Consider the following 17,806-nt stretch of genomic DNA (forward strand, 5'->3'; position numbering starts at 1 on the left):
ATGAGGGGTGCATGGGGTCCTTCATAATGCTGTTTGCTTTGCGGATGCAGCGTGTGGTGTAAATGTCTGTGATGGCGGGAAAAGAGACCCCGATCATCTTCTCAGCTGACCTCACTATCTGCTGCAGGGTCTTGCGATCTGAGATGGTACAATTTCCGAACTAGGCCGTGATGCGGCTGCTCAGGATGCTCTCGATACAACCTCTGTAGAATGTGGTGAAGATGGGGGGTGGGAGATGGACTTTTCTTAGCCTTTGCAGAAAGTAGAGACGCTGCTGGGCTTTCTTTGCTATGGAGCTGGTGTTGAGAGACCAGATGAGATTCTCCACCAGGTGGACACCAAGAAATTTGGTGCTCTTAATGATCTGTATGGAGGAGTCGTTGATGTTCAATGGAGAGTGGTTGCTCCATGTCCTCCTGAAGTCAACAACCATCTCTTTTGTTCACATTCAGAGACAGGTTGTTGGCTCTGCACCAGTCCATTAGACGCTGCACCTCCTCTCTGTATGCTGACTCATTGTTCTTGCTGATGAGACCCACCACGGTCGTGTCATTGGCAAACTTGATGATGTGGTTCAAGCTGTGTGTTGCAGCACAGTCGTGGGTCAGCAGAATGCCATTTAAAAAAAATTATTTTCTCAACCACTTTTCCCATTTTCAGTATAAAAGGTCTCTACCCGAAACATCAACGGTCCATTTCCCTCCACAGATCCTGCCCGACCCACTGAGTTCCTTGGGCTGTTTGTTTATCATCCCCGATTCCAGTATACGTAGCCTCTTGTGTCTCCACGAGGCAATCAAACATGGCTGCGTGTGGCCTCCTGCGTAGCGCTGGCAGTGCTGGCCAGCGAAAGGGCTGGGGGTGGGGGGAAAGGGAGGTAACCCCCTGCAACACTTCACCAGTTAGCACTATGCCCAATTCAAGATGAGGGCATCACCTGTGTGGTTTGTTAACACAACTGGGGGAGTTTGAGGCTTGGAGTTTCGGGTCCCCGTCATCAACGAGTTCCTGGGGTCAATATTGAAGGCTGAAGGCCAAAGTCAGTGAGTCTGGAGGTTGAGGCCCGATAGCCAAAGGCTTGAATCTGCAAGTCCACTGGAGGCCAGAGGCCCAAAGTCGGCCTATCCTGGGGCTCGAGGCCTGTCTGTACATTGCAATGGGTGGGAGGGAGGCTCGGGCTTGTTTTGCTGTTATTATCTTGTTTTGTTACTGTTGCTTGAGTTTTTCTACTGAACATTGTGGGCATATTGTACTAACGCCAGAAAGTGCGGCAAAATAGCAGGCTGACCCCATGCATCCTTGGGTTGTGTTGGTTGTTAACACAAACAATGCGTTTCTATTATGTTTCGGTGTACGCGTGATAAGTAAATGAATCGGACTGCCAAATATCAGAAAGAGCGTCTCCTTTTGAACTACTTATTATATATGTAGTTTTATTGTAACTTACAGTTTTTACTATATTGTATTGCAAAGTACTGCTGCTGTAAAACAACAAACGTCATGATTTATGCCAGTATGATTCTGCATTCAGGAATGCTTTGTGGTAGGGTGAGGGATTAAAACTATTTACGTCAGGAGGGGGAGAAGGCTTCCTCCAGGGGGCTGCCTGCTCCCTGACCCATCCACTTGCTGACAGACAGAGTTTCCTTGGGGAGCTGGCAGATCTCCACATTGGACTCCACCTTGCCATGAAGATCACGACGTGGCAGTGATGAAGATCCACTTGCTGTTTGTACTTTAACACTCTAACAATGAAAGTGGCGAGAAGAGGAGTGACAACCCTTCCCCATGGGCTGGGCCACGGTGCAAAAGTTGAGCATTCAAGAATGTTTCTCAATACCTGGCTTGCATCATACCAATGAGGTAACCGTAGCCTCTGGCCAGGAGCAGATGTCGTCAGGTGGTGCCCAACCTTTCTAGTGTGTTTCGACCCTTTACCACTACACTGTCCAGTTGGCAGGTCAGCAGTGGTGGCCAAGTCACTGCCCGTCTGCCCCTGACTTGCAGCTCAACTCCTCTCGCCTGCTCCATATCCAGCGAGAGGCTCTTTCTGCTTCCCCCCCTCCCCCATCCTGCGAGCTGCTCGGTTCTTGCTCTTTTCATCGGTCCAGTGCAGAGAACAACCTCCATGCCAATCTCTATCGACAGCCGATCTCCACGGGGAATAGTCACGTCTGCCATCTTTTGTCCCTGCACTCCTGGACTAAGGACTAGTTCTTCAGGGCCTTCCTCTCGTGAGCCTCCTTGCATCCTTCCTCCCATGGTACTGTGAGCTCCACCAGGATGATTTTCTCGTCTTTGGTGGATCACAGTACGTTGAAATGATGTGAAAGGAGGATGTTGAACCATGGTGCTAAATACAGCCTGAGGGATTACCACCTCAACAAGCACCTGTGATCCCAGAGTCACACCTTCAAAGCATCACCTCAAAATCAAATGATCAGAGTTCTTGGAAAGCCCTGGAAAACCGCCAGCTGAGCCCTCCCATGCTACTTTGGCAAGAACCCTGCTTTGTGACAAAGCAAGAGTACAGAACTATTGCAGAGTGTGGAATGAGAGAGGATTTCACCCATCTCCCAGGCAGCATCTAGCCCTCAGCCAACATGGCTGATGCCGATGATGATCAGGGCCTTGCATCCTGCACCTGAGAAGTACCTCCCTGGTGGTAAAGTACCTTGGATTCTGTAGTCATGAGAGGGCCACTGAGATCAGGTTCCTCCCACCATTTTACTCTCCCAAGCTGTCTTTGATTTCCAACTTGTGCCAATTCTGTAAAATTGCTGTAATCACACATCACCTTCTCCCTCACCTGTTAAGAGCTAATGTGTGACTCACCACCAGTGACTTAATCTCTGGGCTCAGGTGACAGTTTAGAAACTACTGGCTCCTAATTTTCTGAACTCCATGATGTCACCTAAACCTGTGGTTAGATTGGGGTTGCGTAACTAACCCCCGGCAGACTTTATTCTCGAGCGGCTTCTTCATTGTTTCAATCAAATGGTGGCTTGGCGCTTCATTTCTCGAAATTACAGGCTCTCCACATCTCTGCGAATCTCATGGGTGCTCTCGCCCCACTGCACGTAGGCAATGCCCAGGCAGCATCAGCTCCCAAAAGACTTATAGTTTCTGTACATTAAAAAAAAAGGCCAAGTTCCTCCCGCGCCTCATTCGGTGCATCGGGCGGCAACTTCGGGTTGTTTATTTAGCATTTATCTGTTTTAGGAGAGCAAGTTGCCAGTTTGATGCTTAACCCAGCATGGGCTGGACGTTGTGCAAGGAGCCAGCCGGATTCGAACCCAGGACCACACGGCCCGAGGCCCAGTGCGGATACCGCTACACCAATGACAAAGACTTCTACGCGCAACGGATCCTCTCACAAATTAGCCTGAGTCTCAGTAGGTTAACCACAGCAGCCACAGGTTGAGATGGCTGTAATTTTTGCTTGAGTTGGTACTCAGCCTGAACTACAACCTTACATCATCCCAGCATGCAAATAACATTTAAATCTCCCATAGTTTTTGAGACTATGATTACCAGTGTTCAGTTGTGGGAAAACATTAGTGCATGTGGACTGTAAATTAAGTACATTAATTCGAGGCTCCCCCAGCTCATTCACTGAAGACTTGTTTCTCATAGAAAGGCTACCATTGTCCCATCTGTGGGACTGGACTGAGACTGGCTCTGGGAGGCAAAGGGACAGGACTTTCATGCATTGCCAAACCAAAATGCTTCTTTCTCAATGAAGGAAAAGATTTCTTTATATTAAAAAAAAAGCTGAGTGATGTAATTTGAAAGGCAAATCTATCACCAGGAGCCGCTACCGCTCAGCCCAGGAATGGCCGATATTGAGAAATTGGCTCCTCCTTCTCACACCGGGAAGGGAACAGGGGGGTGACTAGCTGTTGCAAATGTGCGCGCATCTCGAGTCCGTTACGAAGGCCATTTTAACACCCATTCTAAGAACAAGGGCATCTGTAGCTAGATCAGCAAATGTTGACTGTCCCTGATTGTCCTTTGACCTGGGCCTGCTTCAGAAGGTAATTACCCATAATGCCACAGGTATGGGCCCCTGGTGATACCAAACTGACAGATGTTCCAGACTACTGGAGTTTCTCTTAATAGTTTTACTATATATGTTTTACATGTTACTAAGTATTATAACGAACTTTCCACTGAACCATATATAAAATGCTGGAGGAACTCAGCAGGTCGGGCAGCATCTATTGGAGGGGTACTTTTCAGGTTGAGACCCTTCCTCAAGAAAATTTAAACCGAATGGTGAACACAGAAGCACACTGGACCCTGGCTCTGCCTAGAAGCGTGTTCTCTGAGTCAGAAACTGATCAGGATCTCCAAACAACTAGATGCTGGATTACTGGACTTCTCCTGCAACCGTCACCTTTACTGACACCAGAATTTTAATTCCAGGGTTTATCTTAATCTTCTAAATGTGCCCCAGTTTTCACGTAACGTAAGGCCCTGAATCATAATTTGAAGCCCCTGGACCATTAGTCTTGGACTGCAGAAGGTAGAGGTACATAGCCAGCAACCCCACAGCTCACTGGGATTTGCAGCCCGTGAATGCACAGGGAGGTGGGCGCTGGGATCATGCACCTCACTGAGGACAGCATGAGATGTCGGTGAGACGGTATGAGAAATATACTTTTTGTATAGAGGTGGGACAGAAGAAATAGGACCTTAAGATTTTTGTTCCAGCGCGATTTTCTCAGCAGCTCACGTACAAAAGGAATACTGTATCAGGCAGTTAATTGTACAGATCTCATCCCAGGAAAACAAAATCAGTGTTGTCACTGGAGAACGAGCATCTTTGATTTAAAAAAAATGCCAAGGATTCGACTCATTGAACTGAACACAGTGGCTCCCCTCCCAAAACAACTTCACCATGACAAAGTTGGACTCGCGTTATTTTCTGAATTTTTATTTCATTCTGAGACCACAGCAGGAGGGATTTAGCAGCTCTCCTCAAGCAGGAAATGAACCAAGCAGAAGCCCTATTCTTTACAGTTACTCCAAGACTGGCACCATGATTCAGTCAATCCCTGTGATAAACCCCCTTTGGGAAGACTTGCTGATACTCCTTCAGGTTAATGGACGTGGAGTATTTGGAGGTAGAATTAACAGTCGATGAAACCTATGTTACCATTATAGTGCAGAAAATAGCCTGACTGAAGATTCTATCCTTTGTAATTATTCTGTGGTTTGTAACGTTATCTGTCTATTAATATGTTGGACATATTTGGACTGGACCGGCCAGCAATCCTTCAGTATGCTTGTGGAATATTCAGAAGAATTAACCATCAGGAAAGACTGTTTCTCGAAATAATGGTGTAGTCTGAGAATAACAACCTATAGTTGAAGTTCATTTTAGGGAACTGGAAATTCAAGCTTAGAAATTCAATAAACGTCAAAAATTCTGCAGATGCTGGAAATCCAAAGCAACACACACACACGCGCGTGCGCACACACACACACATACACACACACACACACACACACACACACACACACACACACACACACACACACTCACAATGCTGGAGGAACTCAGCATCTACGGAAATGAACAAACAGTTGATGTTTCGGGCTGAGACCCTTCTTCGGGACTGGAAGGCAAGGGCGAAGGCACCAAAATAAAGAGGGAGGGGAAGGAGGAGAACTAGAAGGTGATAGGTGAAGCCAGGCAGGTGGGAAAGATAGAGGACTGGAGAAAAAGTAAGTTTTAGGAGAGGAGAGTGAATCATAGGAGAAAGGGAAGAAGGAGGGGCATCAGGCAGAAGTGATAGGCAGGTGAGAAGAGGTCAGAGGCCAGAGTGGGGAATAAAAGAAGTGGAGAGTGGGAGGGAAAAATGGGAAGGACAAATCAATATTCATGCCATCTGGTTGGAGGCTACTCAGATGGAGTATAAGGTGAAGCTCCTCAGTCGGCTTCATCGTGGCATGAGGAGGCCATGGACCAACACGTCGGAATGGGAGTGGAAATTGGAATTAAAATGTTTGGCCACTGGGAAGTTCCACTTTTGGTGGATGGAGCAGAGGTGCTTGACGAGATGTCCATTTATACAACATCCGATTTATTGCCAGACTAACTCGGCCCATCCTGGAATTTTCAAACATATTACTTCGCCCCAACCCCCACCAGTCTTCTTCATATCTTGGCTAATTGTGAGACTTGATTAAAATGTCAAAAACATCACAGATGTCTAAGCCATTGGGAAATAGATTTCATTTAAATGCTTTACAAGCTGTTCAAGCCCCAGTCTGATTCTAAAATGGAATAAAATTAATATTATTTAGGTGCTTGACTAAAACAAACAAAAGTCTGCAAGCACAGGAGATACACATAACACACCGGAGGAATCAGATAGTCAGGCAGGATCTATAGAGGGAAATGGCCAGGTGATGCTTTGGGTCGAGACCCTTCATCTGGATTGATGCAGCGTCTTGACCCGAAACGACGACTATTCAATTCCCTCCATTGTTCTGCCTGACCCGCAGAGTTTCTCCAGCGCTTTGCGTGTTGTTCCGGTATCTGCAGTCTTTTCTGTGTCCTCATCAATACTGTGTCATATTGCTCTTCCAGCCAATGGCTCAGAAGAGTCTCATCTGCCCACCCTCCTGCACACTAATTGACCAATCATAACTCAGAATAAAGTGTAAAGTTACAGGTAAACAATAAAGTGCAAGATCATAATGAGGTAAATTGTGAGGTCAAGAATCCATCTTCCTGGAGATATTTGAGGACATAACAAGTGCAGTGGATAGATGAGCATTATTTAGTTGGATTTCCAGAAGGCGTTCAATAAGGTGCCACATAAAAGACTTATCCATTAGATAAGGATGCATAGATTTGGGGGTGATGAATTAGCATGGATGGAGGATTGGTTAACCAATAGAAAGCAGAGAGTTGGGATACATGAGTGTTACTCTGGTTGGCAATCAGTGGTGACCGGTTTGCCACAGGGGTCGGTGCTGGGCCCGCAACTGTTCACTATACATATTAACGATCTGGAAGAGGGGACAGAGTGTAGTGTATCTAAGTTTGCTGATGATACAAAATTGAGTGGAAAAGCAAATTGTGCAGAAGATATGAAGAGTCTGCAAAGAGATATAAATAGGTTAAGTGAGTGGGCAAGAGTCTGGCAGATGGAATACAATGTTGGTAAATGCGAGGTCATCCACTTTGGAAGGAAAAATGGAAGAGCAGATTATTATTTAAATGGTAAAGAATTGCAGCATGATGCTGTGCAGAGGGACTTGGGAGTGCTTGTGCATGAATCACAAAAGGTTGGTTTGCAGGTACAGCAGGCTATCAAGAAGGCAAATGGGACGTTGGCCTTCATTGCCAGAGGGACTGAATTTCAGAGCAGGGAGGTTATGCTGCAACTGTACAGGGTACTGGTGAGGCCGCACCTGGAGTACTGCATGAAATTCTGGGCTCTTTACTTGAGGAAGGATATACTGGCTTTGGAGGTGGTGCAGAGGAGGTTACCAGGTTGATTCCAGGGATGAAGGGATTAGACTATGAGGAAAGATTGAGTTGCCTGGGACTGTACTCGCTGGAATTCAGAAGAATGAGAGGATATCTTATAGAAACATATAAAATTATGAAAGGCATAGATAAGATAGAGGTAGGAAAGTTGTTTCCACTGGTAGGTGAGACTAGAACTAGGGGACATAGCCTCAAGGACCAGGGGAGTAGATTTAGGACAGAGACGAAGAGGAACTGCTTTTCCCAGAGGCTGGTGAATCTGCAGAATTCTCTGCCCAATGAAGCAGTGGAGGCTACCTCAGTAAATATATTTAAGACAAGGTTGGATAGATTTTTGCATAATGGGGAAATTAAGGGTTATGGGGAAAAGGCAGGTAGGTGGAGATAAGTCCATGGCCAGATCAGCCATGATCTTATTGAATGGCGGAGCAGGCTCGATGGGCCAGATCGTACAGGAGGTCATTTCTAGAGTCTGATAACAGTGGGATAGAAGTTGTCCTTGAGCCTGGTTGTACTTGCTTTCAGGCTTTTGTGTCTTCTGCCTGATGGGAGAGGAGAGAAGGAAGGAAGGTCTGGAGTGGGTTGATTATGACCCTCAACAACTGAAGCTGTTCATACTGAATAAACAGCATAAGCTGGAAATATTCAGCTGGTCAGGAAGCAACTGTGAAGAGAGAGAGAATGAGCTGTTTCAGGTTGATGATCTTTCACGTGCACCGAAGAGAGGTCATTAACTTGAAAATCTAGCAACACACACACAAAGTGCTGGAGGAACTCAACAAGCCAAGCAGTGTCTATGGAGGGGAATAAATGGTTGATGTTTCAGACCAGGATCCTTCATCAGGACCTGCGTTACTCAAGATTTCCAGCATCAGCTGATCTCTTGTATTTATGTCTTGAAACTCTTGCACACTTTCTCGGCACAGATGCTGTCCCGCCTGCTGAGTATTTCCTGCTTGTTCCAACTCAGAGATCATGAGATTCACTATTCAAGTTCGGGCATGAAGACTGACCTTTGGCAAGACACCAGCTATCACAAAAACTGCGGCCATCAGCAAGGAGGTGACAATTCCCAATGAGAAAGGGAAACGCTACTGATTAAAATGCATGAAACAATGTGAATACTTGTGTACGAGCTGAACTCAAGTGTAAACAGCAGCTCACCTTGTCCAGCTTGGCCTCGATTTCCACGACATCTGTCTCCACCTCCTCAATTGTCGCTCTGCAATAAAAACAGAAACTTAACAATTAATTCAGTTACAGCCACCCACTATTCAACACTGGTCACTTCACTACAGAATTACACTCGCTGCATCAAAACAACAAGCCCTCAGCCATTTAAGTGCCGTTTATTAAGACTTAATGATCTGAACAAGTTACATTCAGATCAATAACCAGAAAAAATGATTCACACTTATTTAAATGCAAATAGGAATCAGTTTCCATGGTATAACAAGGGACAGGTGGTGCTGGAAGAAATGAGCAAACCAAGAGCGGGGATTAGCATTTTCACGATTTCAGTGTTGACACTGCACAGTAAAACATGTCGAAGTTGCAGAGTGGACAAGTTATGAGAGGGTTAAACAAAGAAAAACAAAATTACATAAGGCCAACTTCTATATGACAACACATCTGATGAAAGGTCTCAGCCCAAAATGTCGACGCTTTTTTTTCTTTCCATAGATGCTGCCTGACCTGCTGAGTTCTCTCAGCATTTTTTATTTTTATTTATCGAGATACAGTGCGGAATAGACCCATCTGGCCGTTTGAGCCGCATCACCTGCCAACCCCTGACTTAACCCTAGCTTGATCACGGGACAATTTACAATGACCAACTAACCTACCAACCGGTCAGTCTTTGGACCGTGGGAGGAAACCGGAGCACCCGGAGGAAACCCATGTGGTTACGGGGAGAATATACAAACTCTTTACAGAGAGCAGTCGGATTGAACATGGGTCAATCTGGTACTTTAAAGCGTTGTGCTAACCACTACGCTACTGTGCTGCCTTTGTGTGTGCTACTCTGGTTTTTCAACATCTGTAGAATCATTTATGTTTCTGAGAACAATCCTGAAAGCTTTAAACAAGATCCCCCTTGTGCTTATGTCTACTTAATCCCTGACTTTTAGACTTACAAGGAAGATGAGTTCCAAATCTGTCTATGGTAATATTCTCTACAATATATTCTCCATTAAGGTGCACGACTAAGTGTTTCCACTTCTCTGTAGAGGTTGGACATCGATAAGAACAGGAACACTTATTGCAGAGGGGTTCCATATTTGTAGCCTCTGTAGCAAGGGTTTCATGGGGGAAAGGATGAGCAAGTCACATGAACTCTTCAACTTGGTCCAGTGTGCCACACAATTATGGCTGATTGAATTCAACCTCAGCTCCACAGTCTCACTTGCTCCTTCTAACTCTGGATTTTAGCCCAAAATCCTGCCTGTCTCACCTTCAAACATAATCAACGACTCTGCTTCAATGCAGTCTGAGTTGCAGAGTTCCAAAGATTCACAACCCCCTTAGAGAAGAAATTTCTCCTCATTTCCTTCTTAAATAGGTGACACTTATTCTGAAACAACGATCTTTAGTATTAGATCTTCCATATAAGGTGAAATGGTCTCTCTTCTTTAACCCTCGGAATCATAGATCTTTCAAAAGAATCACCTCGCATTCTTCTACACACCAAGAACTTCAGGCCCAACTTATTCAACTCTTCTTTATAAGACAAGTCCTATCAACTAATACCTGTGAACTGCATTCTCTGTAAATATCTCCTTCCTGAAACGAGCAGGCATAAACTGTACATGGTGCACCAGATGTGGTCTTAACAAAGTTCTGTACAATTAGAGTAAGACTCCACTATTTTCATACATAGGTTCCTTTTGAATGAAAAGTAGCATTCCATTTATCCTCCTGACAGCTTGCTGGGTGTACTTAAAGCAAAGATTAATAGGTTCTTGATTAGTAGAAGGTGTCAAAAGTTATGGGGAGAAGGCAAGAGAATGGGGCTGAGAGGGAAAATAAATCAGCTATGATCAAATGCTAGAACATACCTGATGGGCTGAATGGCCTAATTCTGCTCCTATGTCTTATGGTAAACCTAGGCCCCCTGCTTTTGCCTTCTCCTGATCTTTCCTATTCACTGTGTCCGGGCCCCTCACTAGTTCAGTATGTAAAATTAGCTCTCCCCAGAGTCGCCTCAGTTTCACAGTAAACAGCCCCATCTTTTCCAATTATTCCGCACAGCTACAGTCCCAGCAGCATTCCGAAACATCTCCTCTGTACTCTCCCCAGTGCAGTCATCATTTTCCTGTAACATGGGACCAGAACTGCACCCAAGGATTTAAAGCAACTCACTCGACCTCTCACCTGATTAGCTGCGGTCGGGGTCAAGGACACTGACCCAGTGCAGGACAGACAGAAGAGGGTCATTATCACACCTGACCTCCCACCTAATTAGCAAAGGTCAAGGTCAAGGACACTGACTCAGTGCAGGACAGACAGAGGAGGGTTGTTATCACACCTGAGCTGTCCCTACGACTGAAACAATTCTGACATGACATAGAATATCAGAGCAGAAACAACCTGCATGGTGATCAATCCTTAGTCCCTGATAAATGTTATGTTCCAGAATCACTCAGTAAAGCCAGGAACTCCCATTTTTAACTTCAGAGTCTTAAGCACAGTCACAGGCTATTCAACCCAGCTGACTGAGATTCCCATCGAAGCTAGTCCCTTTTGCTCATGTTTGGTCCACGTCCCTCTCACCCTTTTCTATCCGCGACACCATCCAGGGGTCTTCTATTGTTTATGCAGCTGCACTGATCTGTACTGCCTGTGTTGCTCTTTCATTGCGAGCCGTTTCCTGAGTGCAAGTGGCCGGTGAGACAAGCACGAGTGTCTCTGCTCAGCTGGATGCTCCTGTAAACTGGATGGAATTGATGAATAAACTCTTCTCGGCCTTCCAGCTGGGGTCGGGTATCCATTATAACCGACGTTTCAACGACAAACTCCGCCATCTCCATCAGGGTTAAATCGCCATTCCCACCAAAGGAACTGCAGCTGGCCAAGAGGTGACTCCAAACTGGAAGGGCAGCAGAGGGGTCATTCAATATTCGTTGTCATCAGGTCTCTCTGAAACCTGAGGGACTAATCCTCAGACCCCAACTCACCCACAATTAAAGGAATAAAGACTGAAAACGGTAAGAGATGATTGCTGAACCAGCCTGGTTAAGATGAACTGCCCATCCGGAGTTGGCTCCATCACGAGCACTAGTCTCTGTCGTATCCAGCACACCTTCAAGGAGCAGTGCCTCAAAAAGTGCATCATCCTTCATTAAGGACCCCCATCACCCAGGACATGCCTTATTCTCACTGTTACCACCAGGAAGGAGGTACAGAAGCCTGAAGGCACACAAACAGCGATTCAGGAACAGCTTCTTCCCCTCTGCCACCCAATTCCTAAATGGACATTGAACCTGTGAACACTACCTCACCACTTATTAAAATTTCTATTTTTGCACTACTTATTTAACTATTTAATACATATACTTACTGTAATTCACAGTTTTTTCTCTATTATTATGCACTGCATTGTACTGTTGCTGCAAAGTCAACAAATTTCACAACATATGCCGGTGATATTAAACCTGGTCCTGATTCAGAATTACTTTTAATGAAAAAACATTACAAAAGCACAGTGTTCCTTCAAATGACATTCGGGCCAATAGAGAAAGGTGCATGATTTCAATTAATGGCACCTCTCCCTGGGCCTACTTAATAGACATGGGGGCTTGTTTATATTCTGATACTGGGAGCAGCCACCTGCTGTTACCTGAGCTGCCTTGGGAATCAATTACCTGGCAATTCATTCGACCCAGCATGAATTACGGGCCGGCTCTAAAAGGGGATCTGATCTGCCTTAGGTTTGCTAAGGACTGTTGAATGACTCCAACTAAAACTTTTTTAAGAAATCATGTGATTCACACCAGATGGCAGTTTCACTAAAGACTATGTACATTGAACCTCTGAAGACCTTAAACAGAGAATAATGACTGCATTTGTCAGTGACTGAGAGGCCATAAACTAATGGAAGGGTTCAGGTGACATGGAGCACGGGAGCAAGGTGTGCACAGTTTACAGTCAGCAGATGAACCCCGTTATAAGGTTACGTTCATGAAGTCACTTGTTTCACTTCAGTTCCCAACCTGCCTCCCCTGAGGCCATGACTCATGCTGAGCAGCAGTAATTGGTGGAGGTGGGGCGGGGGGGGGTGAGGACTGCCTTTTGAAAACCATCAGATTGTATTTCAAAATTAAATGCAGCTAAAGAGCTGGTATCAAAATACTAATATCGCCTGAACAAGTTCATGCTGTGAGCTGCATGCTACCTTACGTTTAGCTCTGTGTTTTCAAAATGGTTATTGGATTTTACGAGTCACTATGTGAGGTTTAAAGTGTCACTGGCCTTACCTGTGGGAAAACGCGGGCATGTAACAACCTGCACCTGAACGCCACCTAGAATGTTGCTAAATGACTCGATGCGCTCAACATAGCTGACAAACAAGAACGCTGTAAGCCAAGAGAATGTGTAAAAGAGCACGTAGGGTGCTCAGGATTGTAAAGAGTCCAAAGATATTAAAGGAAAATTGATAAAACACAGGTTCAGCTACAATGGTAGCGTAGTGGTCAGCACAACGCTTTACAGTACCAGTGACCCGGGTTCAATTCCCGCTGTTGTCTGTGAGGAATTTGTACCCGTGAGTGCATGGGTTTCCTCCGGGTGCTCCAGTTTCCTCCCACAGTCCAAAGACGTACCAGTTGGTAGGTTAACTGGTCATTGTAAATTATCCTGTAATTAGGCTAGGATTAAACCAGGACACTCTGTTATCGAACCCATGTAAAGGCTTCAGAAAGGGGGCAAAAGAGATTCAGCAAAATAATTCTAGGAAAGAGGGTCTTCCGTTACAGGATAGCCTGGGAAAACGGAGGTTCTCCTTGGCACCGAGGAGTTGGCAAAGAGATGATTAAAATCAAGTGTGGACAGAGTGAAGGGAGAGAAACTGTTCCCACTGGTAGAGGGTCAAGAAGTAAGGGGAAGACAAGTAAAACGATCGGCAAACGAACAAGAAGTGACATGAGGATTTTTTTCTTTATGCAGTGAGTGTCACAATCTGGGAAGCACTGCTTGTGGGGGTGGTAGAGCCAGATTCAAGTTCAAGTCAAGTTCAAATTTATTGTCACTCAAGTGTACTAATATATATAGCTAAATGAACAATGCTTCTCCGGGACCAAGGTGTAAAACACAGAACACATATCATGCAGAGTGCATAAAATAATTAGCAGGTAAAGAAAGTATTCTGTAGATGTACAAGTTGAGATAAAGTGCATATATGACATGTCGTTAAATATACACCAGTATAATGCTACTGGCGCTGTCATAAACAATGTGTACTGGGTGGTAGCAGGGGTTCAGACGTCTCACAGCCTGGAGGAAGAAGCTGTTACCCAGCCTGACGGTCCGTGTTCTTATACTGCGGTACCTTCTGCCTGACAATGGGGGGGGGGGTCGAAGAGATTTGTGGGGTGGATTGGAAGGGGTCCTTGACAATGCTAAGGGATCAATTGTAGTATTTAAAAGGAAGCTCAAAGAAAAAGAAATGCGGATGAATACTGTGCGGGTGTGGAAGGCTGTCACACAGAGACAGCATAAACCTGATGAGTCAAATGGCCTCCCTTTTGTGCTCTAAGAGCTCTGAGAACTAATTGATATTGAGCTATGAGGACACTGGGCAACAACAAGATAGATTTTCAGGAGGACTTGAAGTGAAAGATAGAATTGTAGGAACACATCAGGGCTCATCACTTCTACCTGCTTCCAGCTTTTGGCTTTGTATTTGACGTGTCTTATACCAATGTTATTATTCAGCTAGACTAGGTATAATATAGTCTCTTGAGCTAGTAGGGAAGTCACCAGGGCATTGTTCATTGTGTCTAACAAACTACAGGATCACAGATGCTCTCTTTAGCTCAGGGCTGTGAGAAGGTCACATCACAGCTCTGTGGTTTCTCAGAACGACAGCTTCCCAGGGAAGCTAGCAATTTGCTCTTTGCACTGTGGTTAATAACATCATGACTTTACGGGCAGGGCAGATGGACAAGCAGGTTCTGGAATTCACTCCCAACTCCTTCATACACAGCTGTGGTTTAATATAATTACAGAACGGCGCTAACGTCGGACCAAACCACTGTTATTACGTTAACGCAAACTTTAAAATGTTTGAGATTGCGGAGTATTTAGATTTCTAAGTATTCAGTTATTCCTTTCCACCACCTTTGTCGTTTCTTTAGCATTTGTCTGCTTTTTTACGAGGCCGAGTTGCTAGCTCGACGCTCAACCCAGCATAGATGGAAAGCGTGGCAAGGAGCTGGCCAGATTCGAACCCGAGACCTCTCCACCACTTGTGGTGCATCAGGCAGCAACTTCTGCTGTTATTTTAGCATTTGTCTGCCGTTTATGAAGTTGAATTGCTATCCCGATGCTCAACCCAGCACGGATGAAAAGTTTGCAAAGAATGCAAGGACAGACATCCCACCTCTCCCGGAAGTTCTGGGAATCTCCCGCATATTGATAGTGGCTCCTTGATGCCCGCAAATTATATACAATATCCCAGAATTCGATTTTTGAGAGTGAGCAAATGAGAGAGCGCGAGAGAGAGCACCATGGCAGAGTGTTCCAAAAAACGAAAATATAAAATGTACATCACCCCAGACTACACTAAAGTGTACCCTTACCTAATAGGGGTCAAAAATAATGACAGTGTTGCTCGCTGCACTGTTTGCAACAGTGACTTTTCTATTGCCCATGGTGGGTTAAGACTGTAAAAGACATATTGAGGTGAGTTTAACAGGTGTCATTCGTTCATTAGCATAGCTGATGTTATTTAAACTAGCTGGCTAGCTGCTAAGGAGCTACTCTATCCCACCTCTCCTGGAAGTTCCGGGAGTCTCCCGCAAATTGATGGTGCTACCTCCCTGAAATGAGTTTTTGCAGGGTGGGATGTCTGCAAGGAGGAGCTGGCCGGATTCGAACCCAGGACCATTTGCCTCGAAGTCCAGTGCTGATGCCACTACATCACCAAGAAATGATTTGATGCTGAGTGACATGCAGACATTAGGGCAGGAAACCAAAATGGCAGCCGTATCTTGAAGGAGAAATGGTGGTTGGAAAGTGAAATGTTGAGCTCCAGTTGAGGATGCTAATGGTAGAACAATTAAATTCGGGGATGAAGATAAGTTTGGATAGGGAGGAGGGCGGCTGACTCATGGGATCCAAGGGATGAAGAGGCAGAGGGTGGCGAGACCATAGAGGGAGTGCATCTGTCTGTGTCTATGCGTCATGAGTGTGGAAGCTGGTAGCCTTAGGGATGGCATAGATCTGTGATCTAACGCAAACCTCAGGATCAACACTGTGGACAGCCTGGTTCACTTTCAGACAGTTGCCAGGAAGAGAGTTGAGTGAGTTGCCTTGGATCAGTTCATTATGGGATCCAGATTTCAATTATAAATGGTGCCAAGCTGCAGTGGCCACTGGGTCTGTTGTGGCTTGGGTGAAGTTTTTTAGGTTCGTAGGGATGGTTTTTGGGGACAATGTGGGAAGGTAGGGGTCAGGGGTGAGGGGACAGAGAGGTCAGGGGCAGTAAGAGTTAGGGGAAAGAGGCAGAGCTCGGAGTGCTCCTAGGTTAGAGATCAGTGATCCCCAAGGTTGGCGAGGCCTGGGGTCAGAGGTCAAAGGTCAGCAGGTCCTGAGACTGGAGGCCCAAGGTTAGAGAACAGCTCCTGAGGTCGGAGTGGTAAGCCCTGGGGTCGAAGCCCAGAGATTAGCAGGTCCAGAGGTCGAAGCCCCTAGATCGGTGATTCCAGAGGTCATTGATCTGATGTCTGTGAGTCTGGGGCCACGGTCTGGAGGTTGCAGGCCTGAAGGTGGCATATCCTGGGATTGCAGGCCCATCTGTGTGTATAGTTGGGGAGGGGGGGAGGGAAGGAATAGGAAAGAGGTTTGTTTTGCTGTTGTTGTTTGTGCATGTTGCTCTGCTGAACATTGCGGACATGTTACATTAGCACCGTAATGTGTGGCGACACTTGGTGCGGAGTTCTCAGACATCCTCAGATTGTGTTGGTTCTTAAAACCAACGACGCATTTCACCATATTTTCCAATGAACATGCACCTAATAAATAAATCCAATCGAATCAGATTTACAACTTGTATTGAGTACTTTGCTAATTGAAGTCCAGTGCCCATGTTAAAAAAACGATTGACAATTTTTTTTACTGGAGAACACTTCATGCGTCTACAATATTCTGCAGAAATCTGAAAATAGGATGGTCGCACAGCACAGAAAATCACCCCATCAGCACCAACCATCAAGCACCCACTTACACTCAACCCATTAAAAAAAAATCTCCGATCAACTCCCACCCCCAGATTTTACCACTCACCTACACATCAAAGGCAATTTACAGCGGACAATATATCTACCAACCCACACAACCTTGGTATGTGGGAGGAAAGCAGGGAACCCAAGGGTAACTCGTACAGTCACATGGAGAATGCACAACTTCCACGAAGACAACTGCAGTCAGAATTAAACTGGAGTTACTGCACCAGGCTTACAAGCTGCACCATTGTGGTACATCACACACACAAGGTGCTGGTTAAATTAATTGGTCTATTTTATGGATAATACAGAGAATGAGAAGTCCAACAAGAAATTCAAGCAATGCAATATATTTGGATTGGTCAATAAGAGGATAACTCATCTTTTAAAGGCAGATATTTCTAACAAGCTCTTAGTGATCCAACCTTTGACAGTGAGGATACATGGACAGGTAGTGCGGTGGTTAGCACAACGCTTTACAGTACCAGCTACCTGGGTTCAATTCCCGCCGCTGCCCGTAAGGAGTTTGTACGTTCTCCCTGTGACCGTGTGGGTTTCCTCTGGGTGCTTCGGTTTCCTCCCACAGTCCAAAGACGTACCGGTTGGTGGGTTAATTGGTCATTGTAAATTGTGCCACGATTAGGCCATGGTTAAAGCAGGGTTGGCTGAGTGGTGTGGTTCCAAGGGCTGGAAAGGCTCTTATCCGTATCTCAATAAGTAAATGAATAAATGTGGATCATGGGCTGCTCTTCCCTTTGAAATGGAAACGATTTACAGTATTCCCAATAGTCCAAGTTTTTATCTTTTTAAAGCTCAAGTGGAGAAAAAAGGACCTTGAAGCTTGTTTTTGATCTTT

General features: G+C 45.5%; 1 protein-coding gene across 1 annotated transcript in view; it reads right to left on the reverse strand.

The window, feature by feature from the left end:
- The window catches only part of acap3a (ArfGAP with coiled-coil, ankyrin repeat and PH domains 3a), a 384,840-nt gene that overhangs the window by 212,747 nt on the left and 154,287 nt on the right, over positions 1 to 17,806 (reverse strand). Inside the window, exon 2 of the mRNA XM_063033259.1 lies at positions 8,675 to 8,732. Within this exon, the coding sequence (XP_062889329.1) occupies positions 8,675 to 8,732 (58 nt within the window). The remainder of the gene's footprint in view (positions 1 to 8,674; positions 8,733 to 17,806) is intronic.

This window comes from Mobula hypostoma, chromosome 25 (assembly GCF_963921235.1).
Source record: "Mobula hypostoma chromosome 25, sMobHyp1.1, whole genome shotgun sequence".
Taxonomy (NCBI): domain Eukaryota; kingdom Metazoa; phylum Chordata; class Chondrichthyes; order Myliobatiformes; family Myliobatidae; genus Mobula; species Mobula hypostoma.